Source organism: Aethalodelphis obliquidens, unplaced genomic scaffold, assembly GCF_003676395.1.
Source record: "Aethalodelphis obliquidens isolate GAN/ISIS:26980383/991018 unplaced genomic scaffold, ASM367639v1 scaffold21, whole genome shotgun sequence".
Taxonomy (NCBI): Eukaryota; Metazoa; Chordata; class Mammalia; order Artiodactyla; family Delphinidae; genus Aethalodelphis; species Aethalodelphis obliquidens.
The window spans coordinates 57,574-71,471 of NW_020837965.1; the positions used below are offsets into that span (position 1 = coordinate 57,574).

Below are 13,898 nucleotides of genomic sequence, written 5' to 3' on the forward strand. Positions count from 1 at the left end.
GAGCAACTAAGCCCGTGTGCCACAACTACTGAGCCCGCACTCTAGAGCCCGCAAGCCACAACTACTGAAGCCGGCGCGCCTAGAGCCCGTGCTCCACAACAAGAGAAGCCACCGCAATGAGAAGCCTGTGCACCGCAACGAAGAGTAGCCCCCGCTCGCCACAAGAGAAAGCCCACGTGCAGCAACGAAGACCCAACGCAGCCAAAAATAAATTAATTAATTTTAAAAAAAGTATTGCAATTTAAAGTTACATACTATGATATAAAGCTTAAAGTAAAACAACTGAGGTTTGGGTTTTTTTTTTTTCCAGTGACATGGGTAAGTCTTCCTAAGAAAAGAAAATATAATAGAGCTTAATTACACTGAAAGTTTTTTATATATGTCAGAAAAACAAGACAATAGAATTTTAAAAATATTTTTTATTAATATACATGTATTTGATAACTTCGAACTTAGAACACTTAGAATCAGCATGAACAAGGTAAACTACACTTCAATGACAAAGATTTGAAATGGGGGAACAGATACTGTAACTGGTTCACATTAACCTCCCCTTGCAATCTGTATCTGTATCTTGTCCAGTGAAAACGATTTACACAGCTCTACAAGTGCAGTATTTTTCTAACAACCCATTTTGTAGTCTCGGAACACTTTACAGTTAAACTGATTTAGATGTGTAAAGATGAAAAATAAGAAATTTGCCCTCTAAATTTAAATATCTAATTCACATTTCTTTACGTTAATGTAAATCAGGAACAATTTACAGTAAACACAAAAACTATTCACGATAGTAGTAACAACAGTTCACATTTTTACTGAACACTTCTTGTGTTAGCCAGGCCCTGCACTAAACATCTGAACATGCAATATCACATTTAATTACCTCGACGGTAAGTGTCACGAGTTCACGTTTTCCACAACTGATGATGATGCAAGCTGATGACAGCTTGCACTGAGCACTCGTGTCCAGACCTTTCCCTGGCATCGTAGCTAGCATGACTCGTACCGCAGCAGCTCTGGTGCTTGTTTGCACGATTTTACTAATGTCACATGAATACGCAGGCCTGACTCCCCCCCCCCAAAAACATGGTCAAGTCTTTACTACTAGGAGACACACGTGTAAGACAGCACAGAGACAACGAACGAAAGCAGCTGTGATCTAGGTCTGCACTAAAGCCCCTTTTATGGGGACTCAGAGGGGCCCCTTCAGGCCTAACTGCAGGAGGACAGCCTCCGCCTCCTCCTCCTCAGCCTCCCCCCCGCGGATCTGCACCAGCAACTGGAAGAGGTTTGGAGCTGGCCCTTCCGCAACCGCGGTCAGCCACAGCCTCTGGAGGGCCCCGCTGTGGTTGGCCCCGGCAATGACCTGCTCCAGGCGGGCTTGATTCACGTTTTCTTTATCTATGGCCCCCTTCTCCACCACCTTCTGCAGCAGAGGCTCCAGACGAATGACATAAGCAGATAACTTTTCTCCCGGGTTCTGGTAAGTGTTCAGAAATCTGACCTGCGCATCCCTACAGCTCTCCACGCTCCCAAACGCTTGCTCAAGCGCCTTCAGGCATTCGGCGGTGGTAATCGCAGGGTTGCTGGTCTTGAGGATGCGTATGACATCAGCAGCAGGACCTCTAAGACTCTCCATCAACCGCCGCCTCTTTTCCACATCTGACACCTGCCACTCCTCTATGACCTCATTAGTGTGCTCCAGCCAGGGATCAAATGTCTCCTCTCCAGGCCCCAGGATGTCCCTCCCGGAGAAGAGTGTCAGCTTCCTGTACCATATGGACTCAACAAGAGGCGGAATAACATTATGCAAAATATAGTTTAGCATCTCTGCTGGCATATCTGGGATTGGGGCCGGAGTGGGGTTCTGAAACCCAAGGACACGGGCAACATCTTGCACGGTCCACCCCTCTCTTGCCAGGAAGAGGTGCAACCTTTCTAGAAATTCAGCATCGGAAGTCGGGTGCTTAAAGACCACTTTCCACACCCCTCCTTTACCGGGCATCTCCCTGGGGATCGCGGTGTAATCGACAGCACCAGTGAGCTCTAACAAGGCTGCTTTGGCATTCTCTTCCCTCCAGAACATTCTCCCAAGCACTCGATAGGGCACCTGGGGCATCGCAGCCTGGAGGGTCTCTTCGATTTCAGCCTCATCACAGTTCACTGGGATCCCCCAGACCAGCAGGGCTCTCTGGGAGTTCACATCCATCCCCCTACACCAGTCTTCCAACAGTGTCATCGCCATTTTGCCAACTATCAAGGGCCCCAATTTTACAAAATACGGGTTACTGTGGTTCCCTGTGCTCTAGGACTTAGGACAACAGCAGACAGTCCCCCGCAATATGCCCGAGGAGTCAAGCTTCACACCACCACGATTAACAAACGACACCAGAGTCCTGCTCTCGTCCTTCCGCTGCCCCCCAGTGTCAGTCCTCCGCGTTCTCGGAGCGAAGCCTGCGGGATGCTCAGTTACGCGGCCACCGCCATCTTGAGTCTCTGGTCGGGGTCTTCGGGCCGGGTCCTCCACCTGCAGGCAGGGTGTCGCGTCGCAGCTCAGAGGCGAGGAGTGAGGGCGGGCGGCGAAGGCGGGAGCCGCCGGGGTGTAATCGCGGGGCGTAGTCTTCTGTTCTCAGCCCGGGCGCCAGGCACTCGCGGCTGCTTCCGGCGTCAGGCGGGCTTTCGCGGTCGGAGCCGGGCCTTCAGGCGCGCGAGAAGCCGCTTCTCTGCAGACGAGAACTGTGCCGTCCCCGGAGGAAGAGACTATCCCGAGGTCGCAGCGGCGGCAGCGGGGCCAGCCCGAGAGATGGTCCTTCGCTGGCGCAGGTGCCCTGGCCGTCTGGGCTCCGAGGACAGCCGGGCACCCAGAACACACGCGGCGAAGGCGCGGGTAGGATGCGGAAGCAGGGCTAGAGGCGGCGCAGACGAAGGCAGGCCACGGCGACTGCGCGCCCGAGCTGCTGCACGTGGAGGCGGGATGGCGCAGCGCGACTTCCGGCTGGTCAGACCCGCAGCCAGCCGAGACGTTACGGCCGCAGTGGAAGGCGGGGCCGGCCGGCAAGAGGCTTTCGCCCCGCCCCGCCCCCGCGGCCGAGCCTGCGCGAGCGTAGCCACGGCAACGGCGGCCCAGAAGACTGGCGACCCGAGTGCTTCGGCGGCCCGCAGAGGCGAGCGATTGCCTTGGTGCCAGCAAGGGGCTCCGGGCATTAATTTCTCTGACGGCGCGTTTCCTTTTTCACATTTTCCAGATTTTTTTTTTCTCACAAAGCACTGTATTTAAAAGACGATAATATAATACCGGAGTGGATTTAAGATGATATGCGTCCGTCAAGGAAGATTGTCTACTCACGTCGCTCGTTCAAGTCAATGCTGTATAAGAAAATACCCTATACCATCTGATCGCACTCCGCAACCTCCGCGAATTTCATCCGAATGAAACTAAAACGTTGGAAGTGTGCCGTGTGTTTGTGTGAGACACTGAGTTGAGACTTTTTCTTGTCTAAGATTTTGTAAGAAGATCTAGATCTATTTAGTAACCTTTGTAGCCAGGCTACATGTGTTATTTCCCTTGTCCTGGCATCACTGACAGTGAGCTGATAAAACAGAATCCTTACGGTTCAAAAACGTCAAGTAATCCCTTGCAAGCAAACCAAGGCCTATTTACGTCAATCCCAGATAGTGAAAATCTCCCCAGAAGGACACAGCATTCAACTCTGAATTTTTAAAACCTTATTTAATAAAAGGTTTAAAGATACAGAAGAACATTCAAAAGTAAATAAGTTACATAGGTACATTACAATCACATCAGCAAGATTTTCTTTAGTGTGTTAATTTTTTTTTATAAAAAGCACACAAAAAATAAAATCTTCAGTCTGGTCTATCACAACTGTACAGCAAAAGAGGTAATATTTATATATATGTACACTATTTTAATATGTAACAGTCTTTTTAAAAAAGGGTGCCACAGGCAGCAAACACACAAAAGGCAGTGTCTGATATTTTTCAAAATAAAAGGAATATACTTATTTATATGCTATTAAAATATTTGTACAATAATTACAGACTGTCAAGGCTATTCCTGTGCTCTGTCCCCTCCAACAAGGCCTTCGACTGAGAGACGAATGAAAAGGTGAAACAGCTGCAAACTGTGAGAGGCAAATATTAACACAGCAAAAATATGGGGAGGACATACAATTGTTTTATAAAAATATGCATACTTCCTATAAACCTAAGGAGTTAGGCTTGCCAGTCTGGTAATAAATACCGTCCCAGAATAGTGAGCCCCAGTAAAAACATACTTAAATAGCTGAGGCTTGAGTATGTGTTGTATTCCTCCTTCATCTTAACATCTGGCACATGAGAAGAGGTTAGGTCACTGAGGCAGTTAAATATAGGGGATCCCTTTAGACATAAGCAGCACACGACCTCTGTGCCAGGGGTGGAAGTGGGGGAGCAGAAGGGATGGGTGTGTACCTTAGTTGTGAGGGGGGCTGCTGAAGGCATGGAGGACAGTGCTTCAGCACTGTCTCCGTGGGTGGGTAAGAGACCTCAGAAACGGTCTAGAACACAGGCACTAGGTTAGTTTCATGCCCTTAGCTGAGTGTAGATGGAGGCTGAGAGATGGATATGTGAGATGGTGTGGGGAGGACATTATAAAGCTGAAGGTGTCTGTCATTTAACTTCTTAACGCAAAGAGCTCTGAATATAAGAAAAAAGAAAAAACAAAGTAGCCTAATGGTTCACAGGGAGAAAGCACCATAAAGGATATACCTATGCCAGCTTCTATGGGTGCACCTACTTTACTGGCAGGTCACTTGCCACAATTGCATCTGCCCTCTAAACATTATACCTTTTACACTGCATTCTCGATACTAATCCATTCTGGAGCATAAACCCTTCTAAAATACGGTGTTGGGTGGGGTTAATACAGAGAGGTACCATCTTGATTTTCTCCACCTATATTCACCTGGTCTGGTCTCCGTGAGCTTAGAAGAGGAGAATCACTGTAGACGAAGGAAGTTTCTGTTACCACATGTCCAAAAAAGAAGCCTGAAACTAAATACGGTTTAAATAGAAAAAACCTTGGGAAACTTAAGTAGCACTTTGGGGCAAAGCTGTGAAGGCACTCATATTACATATGTGATTTAGAAGAGAGCCTAAATTTGCTACCCTCCTGTTTTTGGAGGGTATACCAGATTTTTGCAGTCTTGGGCCGTTGAGCTTGTAAAAGCCTATGGAAGAAACTAGCTGGGAAGTTAGAGGTCTAGGTAGCCATCAGAAGTTGAGGAGGGGGGAGAATTTTAATTCCCATAGCTGGGCTCATGTATAACCATATTAATGCATAAATGAATGCTAATACACACCTGATAGTGCATAGTTTAGAAACAAAACTCCCTCCCCACTCCCAGCTACCAATATGACGCCTTTAGGCTATCTCAGAAGAGTAGCAGAATGAATACTTTTTGGCTCCTTCCTAACGTGGATTCACTTAGAACTTCTTTTACACAACTAAAGTTGAATAGCAAGATCAGAAAAATAACTCAGCCCTCCTATGGGACTGGCAAGTGAAGGGGCCTCCAGAATCTTCCAGCCCTTCCACTTCAGTGACTCCACACCAAATATGGCTTCTTCAAGCCAGAAACAAAACCAGAATCTGGCTTCCAGCCAATTCCCTCAAGCTACTTGAAAGTACAGCCAAAGAAGAGGTAGCAACAAGAACTGCCTTTGATCTCCCTTGATCCTGCTAGTCTCCGTGTGCCTTTGTGACATCTTCCACCTTTCCACCCTCTTTCAGTGCTACTATCATTCCTATTGGCAGAACGAGGGACTTTAGGGTCTTGGAAATGTGGGGGGGAGGGTGGTGCCAAGAAGGTGCCTTGTTTTGGGATAAATGCACTTGGGCCTCTGGAAAGGAGGAATCCCCTGGTCCCTGAGAGGATGTTAAAAATTAAATATTAAGAATAAATAAATAGCTCCCAAATGACACAAGTCAAGGAATGAAGGCTCCTGTCCCATCTGGCTAGGAGACCTCCCCCTCCCAGGGAAGGATCCAGAAATCTCCAGCATGCAGGACTGAGGGCTGAGCTATGGATATCAGCACTAGACCAGGTGGGGTGGGGTTAGGTGGCAGCTGCCAAGGGCAGGACAGAGGCAGGCAAGAAACTTGCACCAAGGAGGAGCAGGTTGTGCCTAGGCTAAGCTCCCTTAGCAGCCTCCAGGGCCCAAAGGTATTTGGCAAAAAGGTGGGAAGCAGGAAAAGCCAAGGCTTATCAAAAGCTCCCTCAGGCCTAGCCCTGTAGCAGCCCTGCAGCTTCCTTCCTCTGCACAGTTTCCTTCCCTCCAGCAGGCTGAGAGCTTGCAAAGAACATTGGCTCCTTCCCCAGACATCTGAGAAAACTTTCCAGCCCCAGCAGGATGCTAGCGAGCAGCAAAGGGATAGGTACCAGTCCTGGTCTCTCTCCCTGCACCTGTTCTGGCAGCCTCCCTCCCATGGAGAACGTGGCCTCTCTGAGGACATAGTCACTGGAGCAGCATGGCCTGGACACTGCCGCAGAGGAGACAGCACAGATGCCAGGTTGAGCTCCCTCTCGGAGATGGCCACCACACTCCTTCCCACGGAGTCCCTCTTTCCGGGGCTTGGGGCAGGGCCTGTACAGGTCCCCTGGGGCGGGGGATTAATGCTGCCAAGGGGACGCGCTTGTGCTTGTCTCTCCATGGTGACCTAAGGGAGCAAGGGAAACAAAGAGGGAGAGAAGCAACCTCGTGGCGTGGCGGCAGAGGTCCATGTGAGAGGCAGCGGCGGCAGCGCTGGAGCCCCTCCCCAGGGGCAGCCCCAGCGAGCAGGGACTCTCCCAGTCCCAGGAAAGCAGGAGGGAAACTTCCGACAGACCAAATGCAAGAGAACTGGATCCTGCAGCCCTTAACACTGCTCCTGGGCCCTATATAAGTAAAAGAGCCGTTTATTTAATTGTATCCGTTTTGCAGAGACAAGTCCACGTGATCTCTCCCTCCGGAGGTTCCAGTGCTGGCAGAGCGTCTCAGGCTGGAGCAGGGCCCGGAGCCCCGGGCGTCAGCCCCTCTCGCCTGCGCTGCTCTCCTCCCTCAGGGCCGGCTGGTGGGGGGAGGCGGCCGCAGTGGCCGCAGCGGCTGCGGCCTCTTTCTCCTTCTGCCTCAGAGCGGCCGCCTTCTTTTCCTGCTCGGCGTGGCTCTTCATGTGAGCGCTGCGGCTCTTCACCTTGTAAAACACCCTGTAGCCGGGAAGGAGGGGCTCCAGTAAGAGGTCTGTCTCCACCCCTGGGACCTCCAGGCTAGAGCACCTGAGTGCGTGCGTGCGTGCGTGTCTGTGTGTGTCTGTTCTGGGGGCTCCCCGGCCCTTCTGGCTTGCTCCGCGCCACGTGGTCCAGCCCCACCCTCCAACAAGGGGACCGATGGGCTCCCGATTCAGTGCCATCATCCCTCTTCTAAAATCCGCCAAGGGCCGTCACCGGGGAAACCCTCTGAGCCAATCAGGAGACAGGGCGAAAGCTGTGACTCCTCCTACTTCTCCCCAGGAATCCACGTCTGCCCCTCCCCCAACCGCAGCCAACCTACCAGGTCCCAGTGGAGACTGGGTCTGCCTTCTTACCTGCCACATTTTTTACATGGAAAAGTGTTCTCCTGATTCTGGCTCTTATTAAATGGCTCTGGTTTTTTCTTCTTCTCCGAAAAAGGAAGTGCCCTACGTGACTTCCCTGGCCCCTCTCTTGGCTTCTCTGAGGCCTGGCCACCTGCAGATCCAGGGGCATTGGATTCGTGGCTTCGGAGGATGAGGATGTCATTGGCCTGGAGAGGGTCAAACAAGGAGAGCTAAGAGATTTGGGGAAGAGAGGATCCCGAATTATGGAATATCAGTGAACAGAGGGCTTTTAAAGATCATACACTCATTCCAAATGGTCCCCTAGCATCCTCTTGAATCTTTCCAGTGACAAGGCACTCACAGCTCTGTTTCCACAAACTGCTGGTACCGTAATTACGTGGGACAGCCCTAGCTGCTATGAGGACTTCCTGATGCATCTGACAGGGGTCTTGGTGTCTCTGTTAATGACGTGGGTTCATGTTTTCAGTCACTTAGTCTATTCATGACTTCATTCCATAAATGACCTTCAAATCTGTGTAACATGCCAGGTTACACACGGGATAGAGAGGTGACAGGAGCCCCTGCCATCAGAGAACTCACAGTCTGAAGGGACAGACATGCAGGCAGTTAGCTCCTGACAACATGAGCCACCATGGGAAACGCCAAGCAGGTGCCAGAGAGCACAGGACGCCTGGTGCAGACCTGGAGAGGTGCTGCTCAGGGTGTGCGAACCATGGACCTCGGGTTAGGGGAGCCCCAGATGGCCATTAGGAGTCACACACGTGTGCACTGGATCAAACCACACAGGAAAGCATTCATAAAAGTTCAGAACTCAGTGGCGTGTGTACACTGAGCACAGCTCTTGGAGGAGCACAGACAAGGCTCAGAAGGGAGCAAACAGCTGTGTGTCTACAGTTTGTGAGGGTTTTCCTGCAAGTTTAAGTGTACAACACAAATTAAACAAACAAAGACTCTCATAGTAGCTCTGTAGCAGACCCTACCCAGCCCTCTCTCTCTTGGGGGACCTCTTCCTGACAAGGAACAGCTCTGGCTGGTATGTCTTGCTTCTTGGCCTGTGATGTGGTGGACAGAACACTGCACTAGGAGGACCTGGGGTGGGACCTCAGGCAAGTCACTTAGCAACTCTGAACCCAGCTTCCTCCATCGGCAAGGTGGGGGCTAACACTTTATGGGGTTATCGCGAGGGATGAATGAGATAATGAACAGGAAAGCACTTCTTAGACAACATGCGTGAGGGGCCGTTGTTGTTATTCCCATTGTCTCAGCTCAGTTTCAGAATTCTTGTCAGGGACACGGCTCTCTTGGGGGGAGCCCTGTCTGAACTGTAAGTCAGGAATGCTTCCCCAGTGTCCCACACACCTGGGTTTTCACAAAGCCTTTCTCCTCTGTGACTCAGATACAGAAGCCGTATAGTGTAAAATTAATAGCGGATTCTGGAGGCAGGCTGCCTACTAGCTGTCTTATCTTGGACCTCAATTTCCTTCTCTGTAAAATGGGAATAATGACAGTACCTACTACATGGAGTTACGAGGATAAAATGAGTTAACAGCATAAACTATCTAGTGCTTTCCTGCCATGATGATGATCATCATCTTCATGTTCCTGCTCTGCCCTCCCTCCCACACCCCTAGGCCCAGCTCCAGCCGTCCTCCTGACCCTGGGCTCCCCCAGTGGAGGTCACACTTACCGACTCATTGGCCTGTAGTGTCTGCGTGGCTTTGACAGCCGCTGCCCGCCGGCTTCGCTCTCGCCCCTCTTCCTGCTCCGCCTTCTCCTGGGTCTCTGGCATCTCTTCCTCCTCCTTTCTGGTCTCCTTTACTTCCTTCTTAGGCTCTAGCCTCTCTTCACTTGGGGACTCTCTTCTGGGAGGAGGCACCCTGGGGAACTTCTGGGAAGTCTATGGGGGACAAGAGCAGGGCAGTGAGCCTACAGCTCAGTCATGCAGCCACATGCACCGATTCTGACCCGGCCAGGGGCTCGCTAGGCCCTGCTAGTCCTGCTAGCCTGGCCTGGACCAGTGCGTCCTCCTGTGCTAGACTCTATACTCTCCCACCGCTAATCCACCGGTAAAATGAGAGAGAGCCTTGAGGCCTGGAAGCCCTCAGGATGAGACCAAGCACTTGAGATGGAGCTGGGGCAGGGAGGGAGCATGCCAGTCCCTCCCCACAGGCCACCTGTCCTCTTGGGTGTGTCCAAGAGACACATTCTAGGGCAGGGTGGTCTGGTGGAACCAGGCAGCAGCCTTGAGCTCCATTCTAAGCTATCTTTGTAACGTTTTCTGTATCTCTACCCCCTTCCCATCTGCAAGTGGGAACTAAATCACTCCCTGTCTTAGAGCAGCATGTCACCAAGTGTGGACTTGTGACCCCAAGATGATATTAGGTGGATACATGGACACAGAATTAAATAACATTCTCTTTTCACAAAATTGAATAACGTTCTCTTTTCACTTCTCTTTCAATCCTGATTATGTCAAGGACAAAGTCTCGAGTTGGTATTAATGTGTCTTTTATACTGTTCTAGACTTAACAAGGAGAGGTCAGGCCTCATCTCAGAGCCTTGGCAGGTAATAGTATCTGGCTAGAATTTAATAACATTGTTTGGTTTTCATATATATTTATTTTTACCAGTACCTTCTATGGCCAGCAACACCGGTTTTCTATTTATGATTGTGATATAAAGCTTCCCTTGAGTAAAAAATGGGTTGATTTAAAGAAAAATATTAAAAGCACAAGTGGTGTATGGACATGACAAAAATAGTAATGGTGACATGTGGTAGGATGCAGATACAGCAGAATTCATAAAGGTGATACAAGAATGACTAAAGTTTAGGAAAGAGTGTTAGACGTCTGCTACGAGGAGACAATAAGTCAGTGCTGGTGCAAATACTGTGGGAAATTTCCCCCAACGTTCTGCATCAACACAATATATTATTACGATGACACTGGCAGATAGAGAGGGGAACCCGAAGGTCCAGAGCCAGTGTCCAGGACATCAGCTCCCTAGGGCTGTCAGGGACACTGCCTTCCTCTCTCTGCTCTCCAGGGAGTCCTGGAGAGCTTGGCCTCAGGCTCCCACCTCAGCCTAAGCAGCTGAGGCAGGGAAGGGAGTCACCTTAATATCCACTTCAACCTCTTCCTGGGCCGACTTTTCATCACTTGTATCCACATCCCCGAAGGTTAGCGTCCCATTGCGGCCAATCTTCACCTGCTTCTTGTAGGTGTAGTAGAACTCCACACACTGGGCCACGGTCTTGGTTTGGATCTGGTATGAAGCCAAAACTGAGGTCAGAGTTCCTGGTTCAGCTCACCTGCCTGAGGGCACTCCAGCCTTTCTTATCCCTGCATGCCCCTCCGTTAACCTTAGCAAACACTAAACCCAATAAACCCAGGAAATACAAGCATGTCTCCAACACCTGCTCTGCACAAACCACTGACCAATTCAACACTTCAGCACTATTTTTTTTTAAAAAGCTAAAAAGGACAACATGGAGTCATTGGGGAAATTTGAATACGGATCATGTATTAGAGAGCATTATGGTGTCAGTTTAAATTTCTTGGGTGTGATAATGGTACTTTGGTTTTGTAGGAGAATATCTTTGTTTTAGGAAATATTTAGGTCAAATGTCATGATGTCTGTAACTTTTAATGATTGGTTAAAACAGAATACCTGTGTGTGAGTTTATTTACGGACACAGAGAGAGAGCAGATGTGGCAAATGTTAACAACTGGTAAATCTGAGAGGTATATGGGTGTTCATTATACTATTCTTTCCATTTTTCTGTAAGCTTGAGATTTTTCAAAATGAAAAGTTAAAGGGGAAAAAGCCTGGGCACCATCCACATTCAAAGCCAGACTAGACCTGGCAACACAGCCTCTCTACATCGATCGGAGCAAACAATTTCATTCCTCTTGAGGGAGCAGTGAGGACAGAGAATTGTCAACTGCCCTATGTTGGGGAGGAACTCAGGGGAGACTAACACGTAAGCCCTGGAAAGCCTGAAGAGGAAGCAGGAGGCTAAGTCTTGTTCTAACTCTACCACGAAATGGCTGTGTGGCCTTAGGCAAGGCTCTTGGTGTGAAAGTAGTGAGTGGGATGAGACCAGATGATCCCCAAGCTCTGAAACCCTAGCCCTCCTGTTTCACAAATCCATTTGGCCACTGGGTTTGGTTTCTGGACTACCTCCCCCCGACCCCCAACCTGTTTTCTCTGACTCTCCCCCATCCCCCCAGACTCCCAGACTGCTCAGCCAGCTGCTGGGCTGCACTGGGAACTGGGGTGTCCTGTCCACAGAGCCCAAGGGGTCAGTGAGGGCCCTCTGTGCATGAGCAGGAAGCAGACATGACTCATCTCCCACTAACGGTCAAGTCACAAATGTATTAACTAGATCCTGTTTACACTTTTATTATCAATTCCCTCTGATCATCTGTTAGCCTGACTCATGGTCTGCTCTTTTCATTAAGGCATTAGGGGCACCTCAGTGAGCTTCACAAGGCATGTACTTCCTGGCAATATTGCCCAATCAGGGAGCCCAGCAAACGACTGTCCTCACAACAGGGCCCTTGTAGGAGAATCTGTCAGCACTTGGTCCAGGCCCCAGGGCGTTCCTGGTACAACCTACAATCCCAGGAGGAAAGAACACATTCTGGGAAGCACTCTTCCCTCAGCTGTCGACACAGCTCACTCTCGCCATAGCCCAGGCTTTGTGAGACAGGGCTGGTGGGAAGATGCAAGCCCTTGGAAGAGGGAGAAGAACACAGAGGCAACACAAGAGAATCTAGGAAAACTAGGCCCAGGCTTCCACTACTCTGTCAGCTGAGTTAGTGGAAGGAAGCCCCGGGCCTGACAGGAAGTGGGCAGAAGCCCCCTAGGTCAGTTATAGTCACTTGCTAGCTCTCGGTCCCCTCATCTCGGGGTGACTTCTCCTCCCACTAATTGTGGCCTTTGAAGTATTCCAGCCCCTTAGGACGGCTCGCCTCTGCTTGCAGCCCCCCTTCTCTTCCTGTTCTCCCTTAGGCAAGTCACTATTTATCTGGTGCCACTGGGTCTGGTGCCCACTCAGGCCCCCCTCTGGACTGAGACTTCAGAGTATGGCCACCCTACCCTAAGGTGAGGGAAGGGGCTTAGAACCAAGGGGGAAAAGGCCTGATCATTTCCATTCTTGTTTTGTTTAGAAAAAAATGTCTCTGGGGACTTCCCTGGTGGCGCAGTGGTTAAGAATCCGCCTGCCAATGCAGGGGACATGGGTTCAAGCCCTGGTCCGGGAAGATCCCACATGCCGCGGAACAGCTAAACCCGTGCGCCACAACTACTGAGCCTGCGCTCTAGAGCCCGCGAGCCACAGCTCCTGAGTCCACGTGCCACAACTACTGAAGCCCACGCGCGTAGAGCTCGTGTTCCACAGCAAGAGAGGCCACCGCAATGAGAAGCCCGCACGCCGCAACTAAAAAAAGCCTGCGTGCAGCAACGAAGACCCAGTGCAGCCAAAAATAAACAAATAAATGTATTAAAAAAAAAAAGAAAGAAAGAAAAAGAAAAAATGTCTCTGAAGCTACTTAGTGGCATTGACCTAACCGCTTTGTAAGAGGTCTTGGTAAGCAATTGCAGGGCCCCCCCACTGGCAGAGGGAGCCCCCAAATCATGCAGGCAGCTCCTGCCCCTCTGTTGCCCCCAAAACGGAGCCCCAGCTCACCAGCTTCTGCACCAAGAAGAAATCCTTCTTGTAGATGGCAATGCCCTTGTTGAACAGCTTCCTCTCAGCCATCTTCCACTGGTCGGAGCCTGCAGGGCAAAGAGGAAGCCAGGGTAGTGAGGGGGTGGGACTGTGAGCACTGCAGGGGCAATTCTGACCAGCAGAAAAGTGTGAGGTCATCTAGCCGCTGTCTCTGCAGGCATTCAGAGCTGGCTCCACATCCTGCTTCTGCCACCTACTAGCCATGTTGCTTAGCCTCTGAGCCTCACTTTCCCCACTTGTGAAATGGGAACTAGTAATAGAAGCCACCTCACCAGCTGTGGTACAGACTCAGTGAGACAATGCATGTGGAGCCCTTGGTGATATACCCGGCACAGACAGGATGCACCACTCGACAGGGGTCGATACCAGGGACTGCTATTATGCCACTTGGTCAATGTCCCTCTTAAAGCACAGTCCCCAGAATGGGACATGGCACTCCAGGGGTCCTCTAAGTTCCAGCACCTGATGCCAATTTGGATGGCACTCCCTGGGCTCCTGCCCCTCCCCTTATACCCACACCCTGGGCTCTTC

At 50.4% G+C, this 13,898-nt stretch overlaps 2 protein-coding genes across 5 annotated transcripts in view; both read right to left on the bottom strand.

The window, feature by feature from the left end:
• Positions 1-401: 401 nt before the first annotated feature.
• PNMA1 (PNMA family member 1) lies at positions 402-2,594 on the bottom strand. Its single transcript, XM_027119946.1, has one exon. It carries the CDS (start codon positions 2,243-2,245, stop codon positions 1,193-1,195), a length of 1,053 nt encoding a protein of 350 aa, XP_026975747.1. The 5' UTR covers positions 2,246-2,594; the 3' UTR covers positions 402-1,192.
• Positions 2,595-3,711: 1,117 nt separating this feature from the next.
• The window catches only part of MIDEAS (mitotic deacetylase associated SANT domain protein), a 67,798-nt gene continuing 57,611 nt past the window's right edge, over positions 3,712-13,898 (bottom strand). For 3 of the 4 annotated variants that reach the window (XM_027119944.1, XM_027119943.1, XM_027119942.1), the window contains exons 9-13: positions 13,326-13,414; positions 10,748-10,897; positions 9,321-9,530; positions 7,622-7,818; positions 3,712-7,244 (exon numbers count right to left, since the gene is read on the bottom strand). In XM_027119944.1, coding sequence (XP_026975745.1) covers positions 7,067-7,244; positions 7,622-7,818; positions 9,321-9,530; positions 10,748-10,897; positions 13,326-13,414 — 824 coding nt within the window. In that variant the 3' untranslated portion in view covers positions 3,712-7,066. Of the gene's footprint in view, positions 7,245-7,617; positions 7,819-9,320; positions 9,531-10,747; positions 10,898-13,325; positions 13,415-13,898 lie in introns of those variants that run through there. The other variant, XM_027119945.1, reaches the window with a different exon arrangement.